A 24,383-nucleotide genomic window follows, 5' to 3' on the forward strand; every position below is an offset into this window, starting at 1 on the left:
CTTCCCATTTTTGTAAAAGCAGAAAATATAAATTTTAAACCCCTTAGAAAACTTCCATTGTAAGTGTTTTACTGTAAACATGAGGAACTATTTGAAATTATTTTCTGTGGCAATCGACAGCATAGCTCAGATGCTGGAGATAGAGCATAAGTTGTATCTACTCTCTAAAGTTAAACCCTTTTTGTCAGAGAAAATGTTAGAGATAGCAGTTCATGCCTTCACTTCTTGTCTGGACTACTGTAATTATCTCTATTGTTGGATTTCCAAATCTCTAATTGCTTGAAATTAGTTCAAAATGCAGCAGCAAAATTTCTCAAAGGAGGTCGGAAGTATGATCATGTTACCCCCATTTTAAAATCACTTCACTGGCTGCCGGTTCAAGCTAGAATTGATTTTTATAAATTGTTACACAGCCAAGCTCCCAGTTACTTGTCAGACTTACTACATCCTTACAATCCACCTAGAAGTCTGAGATCCGGTGATCAATATCTCCTCAATGTCCCACGCGCGAGGCTAAAGCGCAAAGGAGGGAGAGCCTTTTGGGTTGTGGGTCCTATTTTATGGAATAGTTTGCCTATCAGTATCAGATTGTCACCTTCAATGTCTGTTTTTAAATCTTCTCTTAAAACTCATCTCTTTTCACTGGCTTTTAATAGTTTGTAATGTCCTGGTCTTGAATCATTGTGTGTTTTTATAATTTTGTATTGTACAGCACTTTGGTCAGCCTTGATGCTGTTTTTAAATGTGCTATATAAATAATAGAACTACAGTTCTACATAGGCCTGCAATTCAGGGTCAAACGGTATCACAATGACTAAGCTTGTGATTGAAACGCATGAAAGCGACAATATTCATCTCCAGACAGCTCTGATAACAGACAATACTAATAAAAAGAAAGAGTGAATGAAAAGGAGAAAATTAAAAGAGCTGGGATCAAGCCACTCACTTGACTTTGCATCGAAGCTCAGAGAAGCAATTCACATACATAAGAAGAAAAGCATGAATAAACAAATAAATAGATTTCAAATTCCCTGAAATTACCAAAGAGAGAGTTGCGAGGGAATAAAGAGTCAATCCATCATCGACTGATGTACTGCTGTGTCACGCTTCATTTAGTTCAAAATATTTCCTCTTTGGGAGAGAGATTTATCAAAAGGCAGACACATCAACAAAAGTACAAAACAAATTAAGTCAAACATTTTCCATCAAATTCTACAACGAGAGCATCTGGATGAAGTGCAATTTAATTTGATTAAACTTCCTGTTATAATTGGTTCAGCTTTCCAGGCTGCAAAAACACTGTCGACTGGTGCGCTGAAAACTCAATCAAGCCGCATTACGTTTTTATCAGATAAAAACGTAATTGATTTGAAAGCAGACATGATGTATATTACAGTGGGAGCGTGGTGTAAAGCCTCTGTTGGGGGCCGCCTATGGGGATCTCATTAACTCCATTTCTAAATTGCTGAACATAAATGAGCTGACGTTGAGGGATCGATGATCTACTGTGACAGCATCTGAAGTGTTTATCTCCACTTTTTAAACCAGACTATGGTTTAGAACACAAACCTTTACAGTATATGGTGGCATGAATATAGGCTCAATAACCTGCTGAAAAGACCAGCTTAGACCAGTTCGAATTTCCATGCTTGTTCATTCTGGTTTATGCTGGTTAGGGTTTGGTGCTAGCTGGTGGGTTTTGGTGCACCAACTAAACCAAGCACTAAAAACATATTTTGGTGGCCAGCTATGATGGCATTTTTTAAGGTTTTTAAAGGCTAATTGTCTTTTGACTTGTAAATTAAAGGGATAGTTCACCCAAAAATGAAAATTCTCTCATCATTTACTCACCCTCATACCATATCAGACGTGTATGACTTTCTTTCTTCTGCAAAACACAAGATTTTTGAAAGAATATTTCAGCTCTGTTTTTCCTCACAATGCAAGTGAATGGTGACCAGAACTTTGAAGGCCCAAAAGGCAGGATAAAAGTAATCCACAAGACTCCAGTCGTTAAATCCATATCTTCTGAGGCGATATGATAGGTGTGAGTGAGTAACAGAACAATATTTAAGTCCTTTTTTAACTGTAAATCTACACTTTCACTCCCACATTCTGGTGTAGAAGTGGCTTTCACTTTCACATTCGGCCACCTACTGGTTGGGGCTGGTCAAAGGAGATTGATAGTTCAAAAGGATTTAAATATTGATCTGTTTCTCACCCACACCTACCCTATCGCTTCATAAGATATGGATTTAACCACTAGAGCCTGATGGACTACTTTTATGACCTTCTGAGTTCTGGTCACCATTCACTTGCTGGTCACCTGGCTTGCAACATTTTCTAATTCTGTCCCGGCCTTTTCTGCCCATCATTTCCTGTCCTTTTTATACTGTTCTATCAATAAAAGTGGCAAAAAGGCCAAAAAAAATGAACTACTTTAAGACTCCCACTTTAAAAACCACCACTCTTTTAATCCAGAAGACAATATCAGACCTGCACTGCACCGAGACTTCTTTGTCTCTCCGGTGGGAACACCTGTCTGATCCTGACCGCACAGCCCTAGAGCCTCTGAGTCGTTACTAACAGAGACCTGTCGCTAACGGCTAACGAAGCCTTGGTGGAGGAGATAAAGACATAGTGAGTCAGGGGAGGAGAGCAGCCAGCACAAGCCCGCAGGGATTTGCTCATCACTCTCTCTGCCTCATGATGTTTGCAGTCCCATTTGCCTGGTAGTAGCTCCCAGTTTGATCCCAGACACTGAAGCAGTCCTGTGAAACGAGGACTCAATTAAAGCAAAATGAGGGCAGAGGGGGAGTAGCTATCTGGAAAAAATCCCCCCAGAGCTGTGGCCTGAATACAGCGCACGAGTAATGTGATCCATTACGTAGAGCTAAGAGCACACAGTGCTAATGCATTTTGAATAGCTGACAAGAAATCGTGATGAACAATGCAAAAGTATTTTCATACTAAAGCAGAGAAAAAAAACCTTTGAACAAATGAGATTTCATATTGTAATCTGTCTGAGTAAAGGATGGGGTTGTAATAGCAAGAAAATGTGTTGAATGGTAAAACATATTTAACGTAAAACTAAATGTTTACTTGTGGCAACTCATGGGGCAAATATGGCTTTACTTAAAGCTGAAGTTTGTACTTTTTGTGGTGTTATAATTCTTCTATCCTAGCTTAATATGCAGAGACAACTATAAGTAAGCAATCCGTAGACTAATTATTTGAAAACTGTAAACAATCTGTATCTGTGGTGCTATAAATATTTGTCTGTTTGTTTGAGTGACCCGTTCATCCCAACATAACAACACTGACTCGATTTGGGTGCAGGACTTTCTGTTTGTTTGATTAACAGCAGACAGGGGGAGTATTCATTCGGTCAGTAAGTTTCTTAAAAATATCAGATATTTTGACATGGCAACCTTAGTTCAGGTTGTCAAAATCACAAATGAAAATATTCTCATCATTTACTCACCCTCATGCCAGCTCAGATGTGTATGACTTTCTTCTTCTGAAGAACACAAATTAAGATTTTTAGAAGAATATCTCAGCTCTGTTGGTCCTCACAATGCACCAGAACTCAGAAGGTCCAAAAATGACATAAAGGAGGCATAAAAGTTATCCATATCACTCCAGTTGTTAAATCCATATCTTCTGAAGCAATATGATGGGTGAGGGTGAGAAACAGATCAATATTTAAGTCCTTTTTTTTTTTACTATCAATCTCCACCTTTGACCAGCCCCAACCAGTATGTGGCTGAAAAAGTGAAAGTCATTCCACACCAGAATGTGGAAGTGAAAGTTAAAGTATAGATTTACAGTTAAAATGGCATAAATATTGATCTGTTTCTCACCTACACCTATGATATCGCTTCAGAAGATATGGATTTAACCACTGTAGTCATATGGATTACTTTTATACTTTTGGGCCTTCAAAGTTCTGGTCACCATTCACTTGCATTGTGAGGACCAACAAAGGTGAAATATTCTTTCAAAAATCTTTGTTTGTGTTTTTTCAGAAGAAAGAAAATCATACACATCTGTGATGGCATAAGGGTGAGTAAATGTTGAGAATTTTCATTTTTGGGTGAACTATCCCTTTAAGAAAACTTCATGATATTCTACAATTCATTATATTGAATCCTTTTTAACCTTAAAAATTATGTTTGAAAAATTATTATTATTATTATTTAATGATTGAGAGGTGTATTCAAGGTGAAAGAAAAACTATTTTATTACTATTGACTAGATGGTTACACCACTTGACATTTCTTCACATCTTTGAGTCATTACATCAAAACTTGAATTTAAAAAGGTATAAATGTTTTTGTCAAAATCATATTAAACCAACATTTTAAGAAAATAATCAAGGAATAAAGTGTGATACTTTGACTATACAAATTTTAAACCTTGAATAAAACTACTATGCATTTTTCAAACTTTTTACTAAATTCTTTTTGGTAAACAAATATTGACATGCCACAATTACTACATTTATAAACCTTCCTTAATGGGTTCATAAACAACAAACTAGGTGTAATCAGAATCAGAATAAGAATGAGCTTTATTGCCAAGTATGCTTACACATACAAGGAATTTGTCTTGGTGACAGGAGCTTCCAGTGTACAACAATACAAAAACAATACAAAAACAGCAGCAAGACATAGATAATAATAAAAAATAAAAAATAATTATACACATACGTACAGACACACACACATATATATACATGCATACACACATACACATGGGTACTGCAAATCTAATACAATCTGTTATGTACAGTGTAAATACAAATCTGATATGTACAGTGCAAATGTTTTTTCTTTTCTTTTTTTTTCAGAGGAATGAAATGGCAGAATAGGTTGGATGTGCTGGATAAATATAAGAAATACTAAACTGTGTATTGCACATAGTTGTTGCTCAGTTGGGCAATTTAACTGTTCATGAGATGGATAGCCTGAGGGAAAAAACTGTTCCTGTGCCTAACAGTTCTGGTGCTCAGAGCTCTGAAGCGTCGGCCAGAAGGCAACAGTTCAAAAAGTCATGGGCAGGGTGAGTGGGATCCAGAGTGATTTTTCCAGACTTTTTCCTCACTCTGGAAGTGTATAGCTCTTGAAGGGGGGCAGGGGGCAACCAATAATCCTCTCAGCAGTCCGAACTGTCCTTTGTAGTCTTCTGATGTCTGATTTCGTGCTGAACCAAACCAGACAGTTATTGAAGTGCAGAGGACAGACTCAATGACTGCTGAGTAGAACTGTAACAGCAGCGCCTGTGGCAGGTTGAATTTCCTCAGCTGGCAAAGGAAGTACAACCTCTGCTGGGCCTTTTTCACAATGGAGTCAATGTTGGTCTCCCACTTCAGGTCCTGTGAGATGGTAGTGCCCAGGAACCTGAATGACTCCACTGCTGCCACAGTGCTGTTTAGAATCGTGAGGGGGGTCAGTGTTGGGGTGTTCCTCCTAAAGTCCACAATCATCTCCACTGTTTTGAGCATGTTCAGCTCAAGGTTGTTTTGACTGCACCAGACAGTCAGCTGTTTAACCACCCTTCTGTATGCAGACTCATCATCATCTCAGATGAGGCCGATGACAGTGGTGTCATCTGCAAACTTCAGGAGCTTGACAGAGGGGTCCTTGGCGATGCAGTCATTGGTGTAGAGGGAGAAGAGTAGTGGGGAGAGCACACATCCCTGGGGGGCACCAGTGCTGATTGTACAGGTGCTGGAAGTGAGTTTCCCGTGTCTCACAAGCTGCTGCCTGTCCGTCAGAAAGCTGGTGATCCACTGACAGATAGACATGGGAACAGAGTGTTGGTGTAATTTATTCAGGAGAATAGCTGTGATGATGGTGTTGAAAGCCGAACTGAAGTCCACAAAAAGGATCCTTGCATATGTCCCTGGTCTGTCCAGATGTTGCAGGATATGATGCAATCCCATGTTGACTGCATCATCCACAGACCTGTTTGCTCGATAAGCAAATTGAAGGGGATCTAGAAAGGGTCCAGTGATGTTCTTCAGGTGGGCCAACACCAGTCTCTCAAATGATTTCATGACCACAGACGTCAGGGCGACAGGTCTGTAGTCATTAAGTCCTGTGATTTTTGGTTTCTTTGGGATAGGGATGATAATGGAACGTTTGAAGCAGCATGGGACTTCACACTGCTCCAGTGATCTATTGAAGATCTGTGTGAAGATGGGGGCCAGCTGGTTAGCACAGGATCTAAGACATGCAGGTGAAACGCCATCTGGACCCTGTGCTTTCCTTATCATTTGTTGTCGAAAGACGCAGCTCACATCATCTTCACAGATCTTAAGTGCAGGTTGAGTAGCAGGAGGGGGGAGGGGGGAGGAGGGAGGTTGCAGGAGGTGTTGGTGTTTGTGTGAAGTGAAGGTCAGAGTGGGTGTGGGGTGTGAGATTGGGCCTTTCAAATCTACAGTAGAACACATTCAGGTCGTCAGCCAGTTGTTGGTCCACCACAGGGTTGGGAGCAAGAGTCCTGTAATTCATAAGTTGTTTCATGGCACTCCACACTGATGCAGAGTGATTAGCTGAAAACATGTTTTTCATCTTCTCAGATTATCTTCTTTTAGCCACTCTGATTCCCTTATTCAGTGTGTTCCTGGCCTGATTGTACAAGACTTTATCCCCAACTCTGTAAGCATCCTCTTTGGCCTGACGAAGCTGCCTGAGTTCCGCTGTAAACCATGGTTTGTCATTGTTAAATGTTAAATAAGTCCTAGTAGGAATGCACATATCCTCACAAAAACTGATATATGATGTAACGGTATCTGTGAGCTCATCCAGATTGGTGTCTGCAGCCTCAAAAACACTCCAATCAGTGCATTCAAAGCAGGCTTGTAGTTCCAGCTCTGCTTCGTTGGTCCATCCATTTACAGTCCTTAATACAGGTTTAGCAGATTTTAATTTCTGTCTGTAGGTTGGAAGAAGATGAACCAGAGAGTGATCAGAGAGTCCCAAAGCTGCTCTAGGAACATAGCGATATGCATCCTTTATTGTTGTGTAACAATGATCCAGTATATTTCTGTCTCTGGCTGGGCATGTAATGTGCTGTCTGTATTTGGGCAGTTCATGTGTGAGATTTGCTTTGTTAAAATCCCCATGAATAATAATAACTGAGTTCGAGTATTGTTGTTCCGTGTCTGTGATTTGATCAGCCAGCTGTTGCAGCGCTGTGTTCAAACACGCATTTGGCGCGATATACACACTCACCAGAATAAACGAGGAAAACTCCTGCGGCGAGTAGAAAGGCTTACAGTTAATAAAGAGTGCTTCCAAATTAGGACAGCACATCTTCTTTAACATTGTTACATCTGTACACCAACTTTCATTGATTTAAAAGTATGTTCCACCGCCTCTCGTTTTCCCCGTTAATTCCGTGATGCGATCCGCTCTGAACAGCTGAAAGCCCGACAGATGTAATGCGCTGTCTGGAATGGCTTCAATCAGCCAGGTTTCTGTGAAGCACAAGGCAGCAGAGTTTGAAAAGTCCTTGTTTGTGGGGGTGAGGAGATGTAGTTCGTCCATTTTGTTAGGAAGAGAGCGGAGTTTTGCTAGATGAATGCTCGGCAGCATTGCTTGAAAGCCCCGCCGACGGAATTTGACCAGTGCGCCTGCTCGTCTCCCTTGCCTGCGTCTCATAGCACGTTTAAACAAAACGTCCGAATATTCAAAATCCGGGAAAAGATTTACTGTTGTATGCTGTTGAATGTTCAGCAGTTCGTCTCTGGTAAAACTGACTGAAAAAAGATTACTTGTTGAATGGTTGTGTGCAATATAAAGATCTGGTACCTACTGTAGAGTCAGCTGTTTTTCCCCTGGCCTTGCAGAAAGCCAAGCCCAACAGCTGCCTAAGAGAAGACATCCACTCTGAGGTCAGAGCACTTTAACGGCCAGTAACAAGGCAAGGAGGAACTGTTCTTATTTGTCTCACAACATCTTACAGTAGCTACAAAGGCTGATCAGGACACAGCTTCATGTAGCTATGAAAATGAACCCACATGCTTTTAAAAAGTGGTTTGGGGAAAAAGGATATAGTAACTACATTGAAGTATGTTACACACTAGTAGCAAGTTTATTTTATTTTTTGCCTCAAATATTATTACTTTCCTCGAATATTAATGCTCCTATTGATTTTTACTTTTACTTCACTATGTTTTTAAATGCTAATGAATGCTTTTACAGTATATCTACCCAGACCATTTCACTACATATGTGATTTAAAAATGCAGAAATCAATACAATTGCAAATACCTGTATATTGTCTCTGTGATAGTGATGGCTGATTCACAGGGCTGGATTGGTAATCTGGCATACCGGGCATTTTCCTGGTGGGCCGACGCACTTTGGGGCTGATCGGGGGAGACTGGCCATCGGGAGAACCGGGCTGGCCTCGAAACGGGCCGAATTGTCCGCGATAAGCTGAAATGAGCCGCCGCGTTATGCAGAACGGGCCACAAAATGGTGCCGCGATATGCCGAAGGGGGCAGCAATATGCAGAAAAGGACAGTGACCTTTCACGAGGAAGCACTAGAAGTATACGTAATCGCCGCTAATCATCAGGAGACGAAGGTAGAAACAACAACAGTGGATGTGCACGGTAAGAGTATGTGTATGATGCAGTCAGGAGATACATTTGTAAAACTCGAGTTTGAAACAGGGCTGGGCGATATATCAAATATTAATAATTAATAATAATTTTGCTGATGATGTAAAATTGACCAGTATTGTGAATATCGCGATGATTTTAATGTGCTTTCATTTGGCCATTATGTTTAATAAAGCGTGCAACAGTAGACTAATTTCACGATCAGGGAGGCACAATTAATCAAAATAACATCAAAAATGTGAGTTGGTCATATGTGATAATTAATCCGCAAAAGGCTGTGATTTATAGACAGATAAACACGGTCTGTGTGCAATTCAGAACAAACTGGTGACACGCTGACCTGTATACATGCGCATGGCAGTGCTCTCAGATCAGTTCACGTGCATTGTGAAATAAAAGTAATGTAGGTTCAAGCATTCGCACAATTCCAAACATTAGTAAGTTATTATACAAATCTTCAAACGCATCACAGAATAATAGAAAAGGAGCAGATTAAAATGTTTAAGGAAATGTGGAACATTGTAAAATGTCAAATACACATCACCTTTTCTGTGTAAATGTAAAGCTCCTTGTGATGTTGAAGTAAATATGACAGCACTTTCAGTGTCACAATAAAAGCCCCAGCTGGAGGCGAAGTAAACAGGACAGAAATATATTATTTCTGTGTAACGCAAATCTAATAATCAGAATAATAATGATAATTTAGCATTATATTATATGCAATGTTCAACTGGAGTTTCAAAAATAAGTAGTGAAGTAGCTTTGCACATCTTGTTCATTCACAAAAATGTATAAGTAAAAACATTTGAAGGTAAATAATGCTTTTTATTAAGCTTCATTGTATATGAAATATTAATATACAGTGCATATCATTGAAAATGATTGCATTTCATTCTCCTTTTTGTTTATCTAATGAAAAATGAATTATTTTTAAATAGATTTTTTATTTAATGTCTTTAAAATATTGAATCTACTTGGATACAATGGCTATATGGGTGAAATTACGGTTCCTCTGATTAAAAAAAACAACAACAACAACAAAAAAAACAACAACTTTTGAGCCATTTTAGGGCAAATACATAATTATCGGCATGCACATTGAATATGGTCAAAAGGCTAAAAAATATAGAGATATAATTTTTTAAGACATATCGCCCAGCCTTAGTCTGAAATAATATAAAGACATCTTCATCTTTATAAACTCCTGAAGAGAAATAGTACGGTATCTCATGGCAGTCACAACGAGCATGAGCCAACCGCCCGTATATGTGCACACTATCAAATTAAGTACACTTTGTAAGGCTAGAGTTTGACTGTTTGCAGATGTTGTGTTGGTGTCAAAACCGAAGTATACTTTGGGCAAAAGTAGGGGAAAACCGTAGACAGCCTACATGAATTAACTTTCTAGAAATGTTTGCTTATTTCTGAATATTAATATTGATATTTTTGAATATTGAAATTAGAAGCCCATTGAAAAAGCAGATAAAGTGTTTACATGACATTTTAAAAAGACAAATGATAATTTTAGTCCAACTGAATACGAACTATTAAAATGCACTGAAACCTACAGACAGATTTTTGTTGTGACTGCATTACTTCCTCGTGGTGTGCATTAATTATATTTTTCATAGGTCTGTTATCTATTATTATTTACTTTAGTTTGAACGTTTGTCTTTTATCTAGCCGCTGTTGCCGCCGTAATGCATCATGCCTAAGAATATCTCTTACCCATGGTTAAATCTGTCAGTACGTTTACATTTAATTTTCATGCACTGATTTCATTCAACGATAATTACAACAAAAATTTGTCTTTTTAAAATTACATGTAAACGCTTTAATCCGACTGAAATCATACCAGTTTGATTTTTGCAAAGTTGGACTAACAGACCTAGATAATGAAATTGTAGCTCGGCCTAGACCAGCATGTATACATGCTTCTCGGACCACAATTGGGCTCAGTGTTTTGCGCATGCTCACAGAGGTGCAGCACAGCGAGTATTAACAATACTTCTTTAGCTGATGTCTCTCTTTCAAACATTCGATTACGCATTGTGTCATGTATATTTGGACAGACAGATGAAGACTTTAGTTCGACTATGCAAAAACCAACTGTTGCTCAATTAATTACTGTGCATCTAAATGTACTGACTGCAACACAAGGCCTCTCATGGCTTTTTGCTTTATTTTATAAAGGCACTTAAACTCAAGTATGACCATTGGGAATGTAATACAACACTAGATTGGTGAGAAAAGCAAATAAACACTGACCTGTTTTTTTGGACAAGACATAGCACTGAGTGATGATTACAGCAACTACCAACTTCTGCTGTAAAACATCAGGGGCTTGATCTGTAAAACCATCTTGATTAAGATCTCCTCAGAGTAGACGTTTCACTTATCTAAGACAGCTTTGTGTAATCCTCATATTGCTTTCTTTAACCCTGTAAGTCTGGCCCCAACCGAAACCCCAAACGGAAGCCTGATAAAAGTGCCGAGTATGACTCATGTTATTGCGTGGGATGCTGAGAGCCACCAAGAATTGTGAGGAACATGTTTATAGGAAAAGTACTCAGAAACAAACCTTTAAAAATGACGAGTGGCTAGTAAACAGAGGTCACAGTCTTTAGCTGGTCTGTAGGATGCAAACACGGTTGTGCTTTGTCCAACAGACTGAGAGAGAGATTGAAAGAGGGAAGTTCACAAACTGAAAAGAGGTGGGTAAAAAAGCAACAGATTTAAAAATACCTCGTCGAGCTCTGTGGCTCATCTATAAACTGAAACTGCTGTGAAAGACCACAAGACCAAAGAGCAAGCGCGTAAAGCCAGTCATAAGACACACACACGGTCAATAGCTTATAGTGTTCTCCACATTACTCAAATTAAAATTAGATCTGTCTTAAACACTCTAATAAAAAGCCATATGAAAGCACTTTTTTACCTCTTCCTCTTTCTCACCAATTCCCTTTTCATCCATTTCACACATATGGTCATAATGTCACATTTATGAGAGCGTAGCATCTTCTAATTCTCGAGATGTACAGTGGAATTCAAGACATCAACAGGCTGTTTACGTATTGTTTATTGGTCCACTGATGTCTCAGGTCGCATTAAAACAAAACAAATGAGGATATACATTTAATGACTTTAATGTTTTAATGAAAGCTGTTCTTTGTTGCTTTAACACTGTTTTGAAGATTGTGAAATAATCCCTATGATCTCCAGCAAGAAAAGTATTTAAATTGTTGCGATTTGTTGGCCATGTTTTGGAGAGCCATGTGGTCTTTCACCACGAGGATGACAATAGTTCAACACAATTAAACGCCTCTGTCTCGCTGATTCGGACCAATGTTGCCTAAAATCTTAAAGTACATCAGCTGTTCTTTTGTCAATCTGTTTAGATTTGCCAAACAGCAACCCGATAATTAACTAATTCTTTCAACTTAAGGTAACAGACTGAGATAATTTTTTATATTGATTTAGGCAAGTACACTTTGAACATGTGATACAACATCAGCATGCAAAATGGCTGCTTTTATCATTTCAATGGAATCTGAGTCGACCAGTGTTGGCGAAGCTACTTTGAAACCGTATCTTCCCGAGCACCATGCCACTCATAATATATAGTAAAACTAAAGTCAAGATTTGTGGCAGGGCGGAGGGTGGGGTCAGGTCGTGATTCCGCACACCCGGCCCCTAATAAGGTTGATTATACCCGAGAGGGATAAGGCCGACCGGAGATGGCAGTGCGACAGAGAGAGAGTTACGGACAGCTGTCCGACACCCGTGTGTGTTTGTGTCTTCCGAGAGGGATAGGGCCGACCGGAGACAGCAGTGCATCAGAGAGAGAGTTACGGACAGCTGTCTGACACCCATGTGTGTTTGTGTCTTTTAGTTTAAGTTTATTATTAAACTATTATTTATATTGTCAAGCCGGTTCTCGCCTCCTCCTTTCCATTGAATGTGTTACACTGGTGCTGAAACCCGGGAAGGAGGAGGGATGCGCCGTAGTAGAGTCCTCGCCACTACCATCCACCAACGGAGCAGCCGCCGCCATCTGCCGGAGGACGGAGGAGCCCGGCCGTCTGAGAACAGAGGAATGGCCGCCGACCGCGAGGGGAGGAGGGGCTCCTAACCGACCACCTGGAGTGGTCAGGGCTGATTCCAGAGGCGGAGGAGACCCCTACCAGCTGCTGAAACGCGGCGGGGTCTGAGACCAACGACCACGAGCGGGAAGGGGCTCCTGGCCGACTGCCTGGAGAGGGAGGACCGCTGCCAGGGGTGGGGGAGACCCCTACCATCCACCGAAAACGTGGCAGGGCGTTCTGTCCACCAAGGGCCGGAGGACTGCCTCCGATCCGCCCGGGGAGGCGTGGCTGTTGTTCACCAGAGGGGGGAGGAGTGTGGATGTACGTCAGGCTCCCCGGCCTGAGAGAACGAGGGAGGAATGTGGCAGGGCGGAGGGTGGGGCCGGGTCGTGATTCTGCACACCCGGCCCCTCCCTCCGCCCTGCCACAAGATTTTAAAGGACACTTTTACAAAACCATTAAGATACACTACAAGCTACTAACAAATAGAAGCTTACTACATTGAAGCTTTTAAGGTGGGAATATTATATAACAGATAATAAGCCTATTTGTACAATCAAAGCACTATTTATCATTTATGTATTCTTGGTATAAAAACAAGGAAGAATAGTCTAACAGCATACTTGAACAAATACACTGATATTAAATAGCGCCATTCTACTAAATATTTTGATACAAAACGAAGACGTTAAATGCTGTGCATAGCACGAAGGAACTTTTCCTGAAAATCACAGATCATCATGAAAATCGTTAAATTAATTGGTGAATCTTTCTTTATTTACATAGAAATGTCATCAGACTTTCAAACATAACATTTAAGAGAACATTTCTGAGAGCCCATTTGCTTATCCCCTAAGTTTGCACAGCTCTAAAGCTGCCTATGCAATTTAATAAGAATTGCACAGGCAGTACCTAAACTATTTGGAAAAAGTAGCCTGTCACTGAAAAATCTTTGAAAGCAGTTAGGATACTGTCACACTACCAAAAAATTTAGTAAATTAGCAGTTTTTAGCTAGTTGCTCCTTAACACCGGTGCTGAACATACTAGTTTTCTTAGTCTTTAAAAGTGTAGTTTTCTTTGTTTGCTATGCAGATCAAGCAGAAGTGACAATTTTACTAAGTAGATCAAACTTTTTCACACTCTACCAAACAATGCCATAGGAAGTGGTTTACTTTGCGGTTCAGCCTTCTCCTTTGCAAAACTAAAAGAGCGCTAATCAGCTCTATACACAAGTGATCTGTGCAATGAAGAGCTATCTCTGTGGTTTTCAAGGTGCGCCCGTGAAACAGAAGTGAGTCAAACTGAGATCAACCATGTGGACAAACTTAAATCAGCGGTTTGTCTCACCTGAAAGTTGCAAGTTAGGCGTTATAAAGAACCGGAATCAAAATCTTAAAGTCTTAAATCTTAAAGGAAAAAAAAATCTATTATGCTTTTTGGGATTTTACCTTTCCTTTAGTGTGTAATATAGCTGTTGGTGCATGTAATGCAATTGATCTGCAAAGTTGCAAGGCATTTCAAATTTTACAAGTGTAAAATAAATTCCAGGAATACAATTTCATTCAGTTGATTTGCACGTCAATGGGTTATATAATACAGATGCCCGGACATCATTTTTCAAAGAACCCATTAAATGGTTTGAGGAACACAATTTTCTTTTCTGTGTTGACATACTATCTTTTGAAACAGTATCTTTTGTAATAGCCAAAAGCCTTCTTTATATGTCAAAGTTACATACATACTTGTGTATGTGGTATTAGGGGGAGGGACGTTTTCATTCTAGAGAGCATTTTATTGATCAAATTCGGTCAAGATGAGTACATATTGAAATCTATTTTTTGGTTTTAATATACAAGACAACTTTGCAAACATTTAGGAGTACACTAGCATACAGATGACCTCAAACTTCAACATAACTGGACAAAAAGCCACAAAACTTCTGTTTTGATTTCATGGGGTCTTTAAAGTGGCAAACTGAATAGATCACCTGAGCTAAATTCATTGGCTCATTTGGGGTCTATCTGGAGTTGCCTCCAAACTTAGATGATAAAATGCTATATTGCACTGGTTTCCTCTCTGAACCTCTCCTTCTCTTTGATCAAAGAACTACACAATGGATGAAAAAAATAAACATGGACCAAAAGGCCTCCGCTGGGTGAAAGATTTTAGGCTAGAAGAGGGCAAGCCACACACGGCGCCACAGCATCCTGATAAATGGATTCCATCAACTGTGCTGCGAATTCTACAATTACTGGTTGTTGTAGCTGTTGTAGAAGAATAGGTGTGGCGGCTGAGGAGCACTGAAGCATGGCTGAGATGACCTAACGAGAGCTTCTTAAATAATTGCACCTTCCATTTCTCCTCCACCGTGGGCATGCATCAACTTGAAATTTTGTAATTATAGTTAAAGCCAAAAACATCCTCAGCCAAAGCCTCAATTTGAGAGCTCTATAGCTAATGGCGACGCTAACAAGCACTAATGCTACACTGTCTGAAAGATAAGAACTGTCACCCCTGTTAGAGCGAGTGCCTACTGTGATATTGAGTGTGCTAGCGCACACGCCTGGTGTTTCGAAATGACTGCTGCCATTTTGAGGCAGAAATCAAGCAACACACAGAGATCAAAGAGGAGGATTGCGATTAAATGTGGGGGAATTTGTGGAGGGTGTGTGCAGGAAAATATTGGGAAGTGCACTAGGGATGAGTAAAAATCATCTTGCTGGTAGGTTGCCTGAACGTCTTGTCAACAAATTGGTCTAAAAGATGACCTGTATAATTGGACTGGTGTGGGTTCACCTGACCCTGGTTGGACATGTTTATTAAGGACAGTATATACAGTCCTTCTGCATCAAACCTATACCATTGTCTACATGTAGCTATGGTGGTTATGTTTTAGCCTATGCCGTAGCCTGATGTGCACCTCTCTAAAAATGTCATTACGTGTCACATCTCCACAGACCACAACAGGTGTGATTGTTCTGCTTTGTAAGCAGAAATACTTCCCCAGGATGATAAAAAAAAATTCCAACACAATCACATCGGAAGTCGTCATGGTGTTCCCGAAAGTTACGGTACCCTAGGATCGGCGACAGTATGCCAGTTTCCCAGATTTCACTGGCATGCGTCATTTCCCACCAGACATTTTTGCATCGGTTTCAGTGTGTTTACCTTCCCACATGGCTCTACCGGCAGCGCGTTGCATCAATAGTGTGAGAGACCTGGGTTTGTATCCACGTTGAAACCAGGAAGTAGTCATGCTTGCTTAATCAGAGGTTCGGAGGTTGCACTTTTCCCCCTAACATTTCATTTTTACAACACTAATGGTAAGGTTTGGGTTTGGGTTTATTTACTGTATATAAAAAAAATAAGAATAAAAAAAACATCAATATAAACCTCACTAAATGACTAATCGGTTGTTGGATACCTAATTGACTCATCGACGAATATGACCCATCCCTAAAATGCATAAACACACAAAGATGCAAGGTGGAGGTACATAAATCCAGTCTCTCTCTCTCTTACACACATACACACACACACACACACACACACACACACAGTTAGGCAGTTCCAGAGCGGAGAGAATGAAAGATAGATCAGTTACAGTCGTTGAATGTTAATTACAGTGTTTTACGGTGGCAATGCGATAACGCGTTATTGCTTTCTTTCATGGGAGCCGTGGAAATTTATGAGACTTGAAATGTGAAACAATGAAGCGTGGCACGGCATGTCAGATCCCTCCACTCACCTCCCTTTGTCAGAATGATGGGGCAAATTAATTTCCCTTCCATATTTCCTCCCAACTGTGTCTGAGATGAGGCCTTGACCGATAAGCCTGTACCTTCTTCCCTCCATTTTGTATGCAGGTTACACTGTGAATCTCAATTTTAAAATGGAGGCAAATAGATCTTTATCCGTCTGTAACATTTCAGCAACCAGAACAAAAACCGTATCCAGTCTAGTTATATTGGTCTAAAACAAACTTCTTTAATTTGTAGAAGTAAAGGTCAGTATGACAGAAGTCAAATTCTTTGTGATCTTTCATTGAAATGTAATCATGTGCTCCACCTCTGAAATTACTTTACTTTTCGTTGATCCCTTCCCTACAACAACTTTTTTCCATATAGTCAATTCCCAAAGGATAAAATCAACTCCCAGTCCCACCCTACTTTTTTTTTTCTCATTAAATATCCAGTTTCACTCGAAAATATTACAGAAGTAAAACAAGTTTCAAATACAGATCCATGAAGATTTTATGGATATGTTCTGGGTTCACTATACACACACATATATATATATATATATATATATATATATATATATATATATATATATATATATATATATATATTTTTTTTTTTTTATGGTAATCAACATCATACCATAACCATAATATTTTACATGCTGCAATACGGGCTGGAGAGGAGGACATAGAAAACTAAATTAGTACAGTTTAGGCATAAAATGTAAGATAGTCTTTACTAAATTATATATGAATTAAACCTTTCAGTCATTCCCGAGTGAGATTGAGAGAGACGGTGGGCATGAAAATTTCCCTCAAATCCTAAAGCAAAGGTCATGGACTGAGTTGGGCAACGGATCTAGGTTAACAGAGGGGAAGAAAGCACTAAGCTAAGTGCTAATAACAGAGATGCTTAAGATGACGATCCATTCCTCAAGATTTAGCCAAATCCTGAACCAGGCACTTTAAAGTGTAAGTCCAAACCCTGATACATACTGCAGATCTTCAGAAAAGTCAAAAAGACTAAACTCTATGTTTAGACAACCATCCCATTGGCTGCACCATTATGCCTTTTCAACAGAAAAATACAACAGCTATTATGAGATGAATTAGGTGCCATGGAATGTTACATCAGACAGATTGCCTTGAACAACTTGAAAGCAGTCCATTTCTTCTATAAGTGATGCTTACTGAGCCTAGCAGAGCGCAACAGGGCCCGGCAAGATTCAGGAAGTGTTTTCCTATTCATATTTTTTTTTTCCATAGGTATTTCATACAAGTCTTCATAAAAGCGTTCTAAGCCATGAACCAAAATAACTCTAAGCGAATCACAAGATTACAAGCTTTTGAATTTGAAGCAACAAAGTGTTTGAAAATCAGACGAAGGAATAAGACTGTATACTTGACCTCTTTAACCCTGTGATGCCCACTGTTGTAATATTACAACATCAATTTTAGCTCTACTAAAATAAACCTGCACATGTTTTTTTTCTCTCTAAGACCACATTTACACAACTAACAGGTCCTATTGTTAAGCCTTGCAATGCTATTGGATGGTAGATTTTGTAAATAGGCCTGTTCACCTGCCCATGAACTCACACAACCTGCAAACATGCCTTGAAACACATCATCTTGTTTTACTGGACTGGATAAATCAACATTCAAGTAAGTAAAATGTCTAAAATATTTTTTTTCTGTGATTAGAAATATGTCTAGATCATGCAGATATTAAGGTACTGTTGAATGCTTTGATCATGTTAGATTTTGAGCTTGTTATGTCAGTGTTGTAATTTTACAACACTGGGTGAAAGGGGTGGCAAAATTTGCCTGTGCACCTTGCACATTATATGGATGAATTGTACTTCTCACCTGTTCCATGTGAAAAAAATACTAATAGAAACATACTATTTTTGATCATTCACAAGTTTAAAATGTCTTCTTTGTTACCATTTTGAGTATCAATCAAAATTAAATGATTATTAAATGATAAGTTAAAGTTGAATTAAAGAATAAATTATTTATTTGAGAATTTGAAAGTATTTGTGTAGCAATATTTGAAACTATCTGTATCTTATCATTTATAAAATATACTTAATTGGTCCTGTTTTCTTTTCTAGGCTTTGCTTGTTTGCCCAAATATCTGTTTGCTTCATGAGGGACAGGTGATAATGTTCTGGAATGTGGGGGGTATAAGTGCTATTAACATGATAAGTAGAAGGCACAATAAGCTAGCCAGACAGTATTATGTGAATTCTGTGGAATGGGTCGATTCTTTAAAACATGTAAGTATGATTGGGATTTATTTGCATTGAGATTATTTAGCCTGGAAAATAATCAGTGATTATTTTTTACATTTCAGAATGCCACCAGCCAGGAAAGACTGTCTTATCTACAATGTGTATGATGTCATTGATGCCATCCAAAATGGGAACAGACACTTTGAGAAGGACTCTGATACAAGTGATGAAGAGGAATGTGGAGATGCCTGTGAACTGGAAAAGGAAAATAAAAAGGAATAAACTACAATCCCAAAATATTTTTAGTTTATTGCAAAATATTCACATATATGCAGATACAGTACTGTGCAAAAGTTTTAGGCACATAAGATGTTTCACAAAAACATTTGTCTTAAGATGGTTATAATTATCTTCAGCTTTAGTGTATCAATAGGAAATATATATTTTAAACTCCCGAACATTCCTTATATTATAATATATTCCTTATTAAATATAATAGAATAGAAGAACAGGGAGCTCTGCAACAGATAGCATGGCCCCCACAGAGCCCCCCACTGAGCACAGAGTCAGTCTGGGATTACATGAAGAGACAGAAGTAGTTGAGACAGCCTACATAGATAGAAGAACTGTTGCAAATTCTCCAAGAATCTTGGAACATCCTATCTGCCAACAACCAAGAAAAACTGTGTCCAGGTGACCTAGGAGTATTGGTGCTATTTTGAAGGCAAAGGTGGTCACACCAAATACTGATGTATCTTTTTTTATGTTTACTGGACTTTGTATGACGTTAACTGATAACTGAAAACTTTTTATGGCATTATTTTTGAAGACATCCTCACTATGCAACATTTTTCACAAGTGCCTAAAACTTTTGCACAGTACTGAATATAGTTTGTGAGTGTAGAGAGACAGACTCATTTGCGTCATTCACAGTGCATCAAGGAGAGTGCTGGGTAGTAATGGATTACATGTAATCTGGATTATGTAATCAGATTACAAAAATCAAGTACTTGTATTTGATTTAAATTACATTTTGAAATATTCATAATCAGACTATAGTTACTTTTTGTATGGATTGCATGATTGCATGCTTATTAGGCAACAGCATTAATTTATTCATAAATTATTCATCACTGTAATTTTCCTCTTTTTTAAATCTTTTACCTTTTTCACTCTAAATCAGCCTGCCTACAATATACATTTGGTAACTCTTCAAGTGTTTTCAGAAGAAAGGGGGTTTACAATGTAAACCAATTGCATTAGCGCCATAACATTTGTTTTAGTTTTGTGAATTGCTTTTGTACTCTGCTTCAAAAATGTAAATGAATGCACTTTTGCTTTAGCGCTAACTTTGAGGCCATTTTTTTGCCATACATTCTTAAATATAACTGATCTCTTACCACACATGGATGGCGTTTGTAAAATTGTGAAATTGCATGACCACGTTTGTGTAACATACCCTGGAAACCTGACCATATTTCTAGAGACTCCCATAAGAAATGCCTGATAAACTCAAACATAAACTTAAATAAAAGATTTAAGTTGGAAGTAATCCAAAATTAATCAGATTAGATTACCTCAAAAATGTAATATGCAAGATTAGTTACTGATTGCAATTTTGGTCATCTAATTTGTAATCGGTACCTGATTAAAATTTAAAAGTAATCTACCCAGCACTGTTCATGGAAGTGGGCAGTCACTACACAGCTCGTTTGCCACTGCTTGTTTGCCATGACTCACCATTCAGTGGATCTTTCACTCTGCTATGAATTTCACTATTTATGCTTTTTTAGAAAACTGAAGATGAAATAGCACAGACTTATAGCTTCAATAGAAGCACGCACCATCGATTCACAACTCACGGTAGGTCTGTCTTTAAAGTTTACTTTATACTGTAAGTTATCTTTAAAAATCAATTCCTCTAGGGAATATATATATATATATATATATATATATATATATATATATATATATATATATATATATATATATATATATATATAAAGAGGATGTCTGCCAGGTCTTCCGGAAACTGAAGACAAGGTAAGGTGTTTCACCCACTTGTCTAAAATCCTGTGCTGACCAGCTGGTCTCCATCTTCACACAGATCTTCAATAGACACTGGAGCGGTTTGAAGTCCCATGCTGCTTCAAAAGCTCCACCATCATCCCCATCCCAAAGAAACCCAAAATCACAGGACTTGTCACAGGACAAAAACACAATGACTACAGACCTGCTGCTCTGACATCTGTTGTCATGAAGTTATTTGAGAGACTGGTGTTAGCCCACCTGAAAGATATCACTGGACCCTTTCTGGATACCCTGCAGTTTGCTTATCGATCTAACAGGTCTGTGGATGATGCAGTCAATATGGGACTGCATTACATAATTCAACATCTCAACAGAGCAGGGACATATGCAAGGATCCTTTTTGTGGACTTCAGTTCAGCTTTTAACACCACCAACCCCACTCTTATATCGACTAAATTAACCCAGCTCTCTGTTCCCACCTCTATCTGTCAGTGAATCACCAGCTTTCTGAGAGACAAGCAGCAGCTTGTAGAATGGGGAAATTCACCTCCAGCACATGCAAATCAGCACTGGCACCCCCCAGGGATGCGTACTCTCCACACTACTCTTCTCCCTCTACACAAACAACTGCACTGCCAAGGAAGCCTCTGTTAAGCTCCTGAAGTTCGCAGATGACACTACTGTCATCGGCCTCATCCAAGATGATGATGAGTCTGCATACAGAAGGGAGGTTGAACAGCTGGCCGTCTGGTGCAGTCAAAACAACCTGGAGCTGAACACGCTCAAAACAGTGGAGATGATAGTGGACTTCAGGAGCAACACCCTAGCATTAACCCCACTCACCATTCTAAACAGCACTGTGGCTGAAGTGGAGTCATGAGTGGAGTTCCTGGGCACTACCATCTCACAGGACCTGACGTGGGAGACCCATATAGACTCAATTTTGGAAAAGGCCCAGCAGAGGTTGTACTTCCTTCACCAGCTGAGGAAGTTCAACCTGCCACAGGTGCTGCTGATACAGTTCTACTCAGCAGTCATTGAGTCTGTCCACTGCACTTCAATATCTGTCTGGTTTGGTTCAGCTACTAAGTCAGACATCAAAAGACTTCAAAGGATAGTTCAGACTGCTGAGAGGATTATTGGCACTCCCCTACCCACCCTGCTAGAACTGTAAACATCCAGAGTAATGAAAAGGGCTGGTAAAATCACTCTTGACCCCATTCACCCAGCACACTTCCTTTTTGAACTGCTGCCCTCTGGCCGGCGCTACAGAGCACTGAGCACCAGAACAGCCAGGCACAGGAACAGTTTTTTTCCCTCAAGCCATCCACCTCATGAACAGTTAAAACTACTCCCAAATATGTTTCTTTCTGTCAACACAACCATGTTCAATATTCAATCCATACATTCCTACTCATATCTATATTTAATTGATATTTTTTAACATATTACCTCACCTGCACATAACTGTATGTCTGTATATAAAATATTCAGACAACATTATTGCTCTATTGTATATTTCTCTTTTTATTTATCTGTTATATCTTTTTATTTTTATGTCACTATATGTATATATGTTTAAATGTATATGTTTGTATGTATATATGGTTGCATTCTTGTGGAGGTGAGAGTGTGGTCGAGCGCCCGTCTGGGGAGAGAGAAAACGGTAAGGACATCCACCTGAGTTGAATTGTGACTAATTACCATCTCTATGTTCTCAGTGAGAGTCGGACGAGATAAAAAGACTGCCAGTTCACAGAGAGAGGAAGAGAGACAGACAGACCAAAGTCTTGGTTATTTGTGAATGAAATGGACTCTGGAAACCAGTTCCCGCTTCCTTCTTTATCTGCCCAACCTGAACCTTTGTTACAATTCTCTTTGCACTGGAAACTTCTGTAACCATTACAAATTCCTTGTGTGTGTAAGCATACTTGGCAATAAAGCTCATTCTTATTCTGATCTAGACAAAAACATAATTTAAACAATCACAAATTCGCCACCCACCATTAACATGTTTTATATAACATGTCAGTCTGCATGTGACCATCTATTCTGAAGCAAAAATACTGCCATATAATTGAGGTGCTTCTTCGTATTGGCATTAAATCATCGGCAGCTGCTGTGGGTGCCTTGTGCAGACTCATTTTCTTCAGACTACCAGTTTGCTATGAGCGCATCAAGACAGCTTGTTGATTGTCTCACATATGACATCATCAGAGCATGCATGCACACGCGCGCGCACACACACACGTTTGAACTGTTTCAACATGTTGGGAGCCTAGATTTGACTATAATCCAACTAAACAAGACTACAGTTCTGGAATGGTTCTAATTCTCTGGTGTACTTTATTACTATTCATCTTAAATGAATGAATAGTAATAAACAGTGTTGGGTAACGCTACTTTTAAAAGTAACTCGTAAGAATATTGCGTTACTCCTTAAAAAAGTAACTTAATTAATTAAGAAGTTAATTTGTATGAAAAGTAAAGCGCTGTATTATTTTTGTGTTACTTTCATCTCACAGCCAATTTCTTTTCTGCTATGCTATGCATTCCATACAAATAAGCCAAGCATTGCATACAAGACACATTACAGGTTATGCTAGCTACTATACAACACTCATGTCAAAACAACATAGTAAACAAACAGATATTTAGAAAGTAGGTCTTCACATCATATTTATAATAAAGAATCAATAAGATGAATATGCATGATTTGTTTTTCCATCAACATGGCAGCCAATATGAATAATGAAGAATAACCACTGTCTTACCTAAAGCAGCAAAGTCTAACACTTGAACCTGCATCATATATGTCATCATCTGCTGTGCCCATCAACAATGTCAGAGTCAACTTAAGATGTTTTTCAAAAGTCAGGATAAAATTCAGTGGGGAATGCCAGACTAACATGTTCAAGGAATGTGTCTGATAATAAAAGAATATTTTTCACTTAAGTCATTTCAGTGCATGCTTGTTTTGAGTTGATCCACGTTGTGTACAGACGCCACTGGTTGATCGCATACAACTTCAAAGGCGCATTGATATAAGTTGAATGGAATCGTTTTTAATGCTACCAAAATGCCATAAAAATGGTTTGTTTCATGAATCAAACTTCTTGTTTATTATAAAACAAAAATGTAGAATCTTTTTAGGAACTAAGACATTTTCTCTGCATACACAATCGATGCAGAACGTTGCTCGGAGCCACTGATCCAGAGTCAGCTTTTCTCATGCCATTCTCCCAGTTACGGGGACTGTAACACGGAGCAGTTCGGCTGCATAAATCTGTGAATTGAGCGAGTATTTCACCCTGTGTATCATGTCGTGGCCAGTGGAAGACTAGTCTTATAATCCCTCTGCCTAAACGCATTTACTGATTTTTTTAATGCAGTGTGTATTAACACATGAATCATTCATGTTTCACTCAACCGAATGCTGACCACATATTACGCTAAAACACACAATTTTCCTGGCTTGTATAGCATATGCATTAGCAAGTTGTTTGACAGGCAATGTCTGTATCTAAAAGGTGACTGGCTCTTTTACCTGCAAGGCGGGACTTCCTTTCTACATCCATTTACTTTTGGGTGCTAGAGCTTCTTGGTTGGGCGTTCCAATTTCTCCAATTCATTTTCATTAAAAGAGAAGT

At 39.0% G+C, this 24,383-nt stretch overlaps 1 protein-coding gene across 9 annotated transcripts in view; it reads right to left on the bottom strand.

The window, feature by feature from the left end:
* Nucleotides 1-24,383, bottom strand: part of LOC127435282 (autism susceptibility gene 2 protein homolog) — a 483,349-nt gene that overhangs the window by 187,307 nt on the left and 271,659 nt on the right. Inside the window, exon 1 of one of the 9 annotated variants that reach the window (XM_051688697.1) lies at nt 10,906-11,097. The exons of the other annotated variants lie outside the window; for them this stretch is intronic. Within the exon in view, the coding sequence (XP_051544657.1) occupies nt 10,906-10,926 (21 nt within the window). The 5' untranslated portion in view covers nt 10,927-11,097. Of the gene's footprint in view, nt 1-10,905; nt 11,098-24,383 lie in introns of those variants that run through there. 9 annotated transcript variants of the gene reach the window in all.

This window comes from Myxocyprinus asiaticus, chromosome 4 (genome assembly GCF_019703515.2).
Source record: "Myxocyprinus asiaticus isolate MX2 ecotype Aquarium Trade chromosome 4, UBuf_Myxa_2, whole genome shotgun sequence".
Lineage (NCBI taxonomy): Eukaryota > Metazoa > Chordata > Actinopteri > Cypriniformes > Catostomidae > Myxocyprinus > Myxocyprinus asiaticus.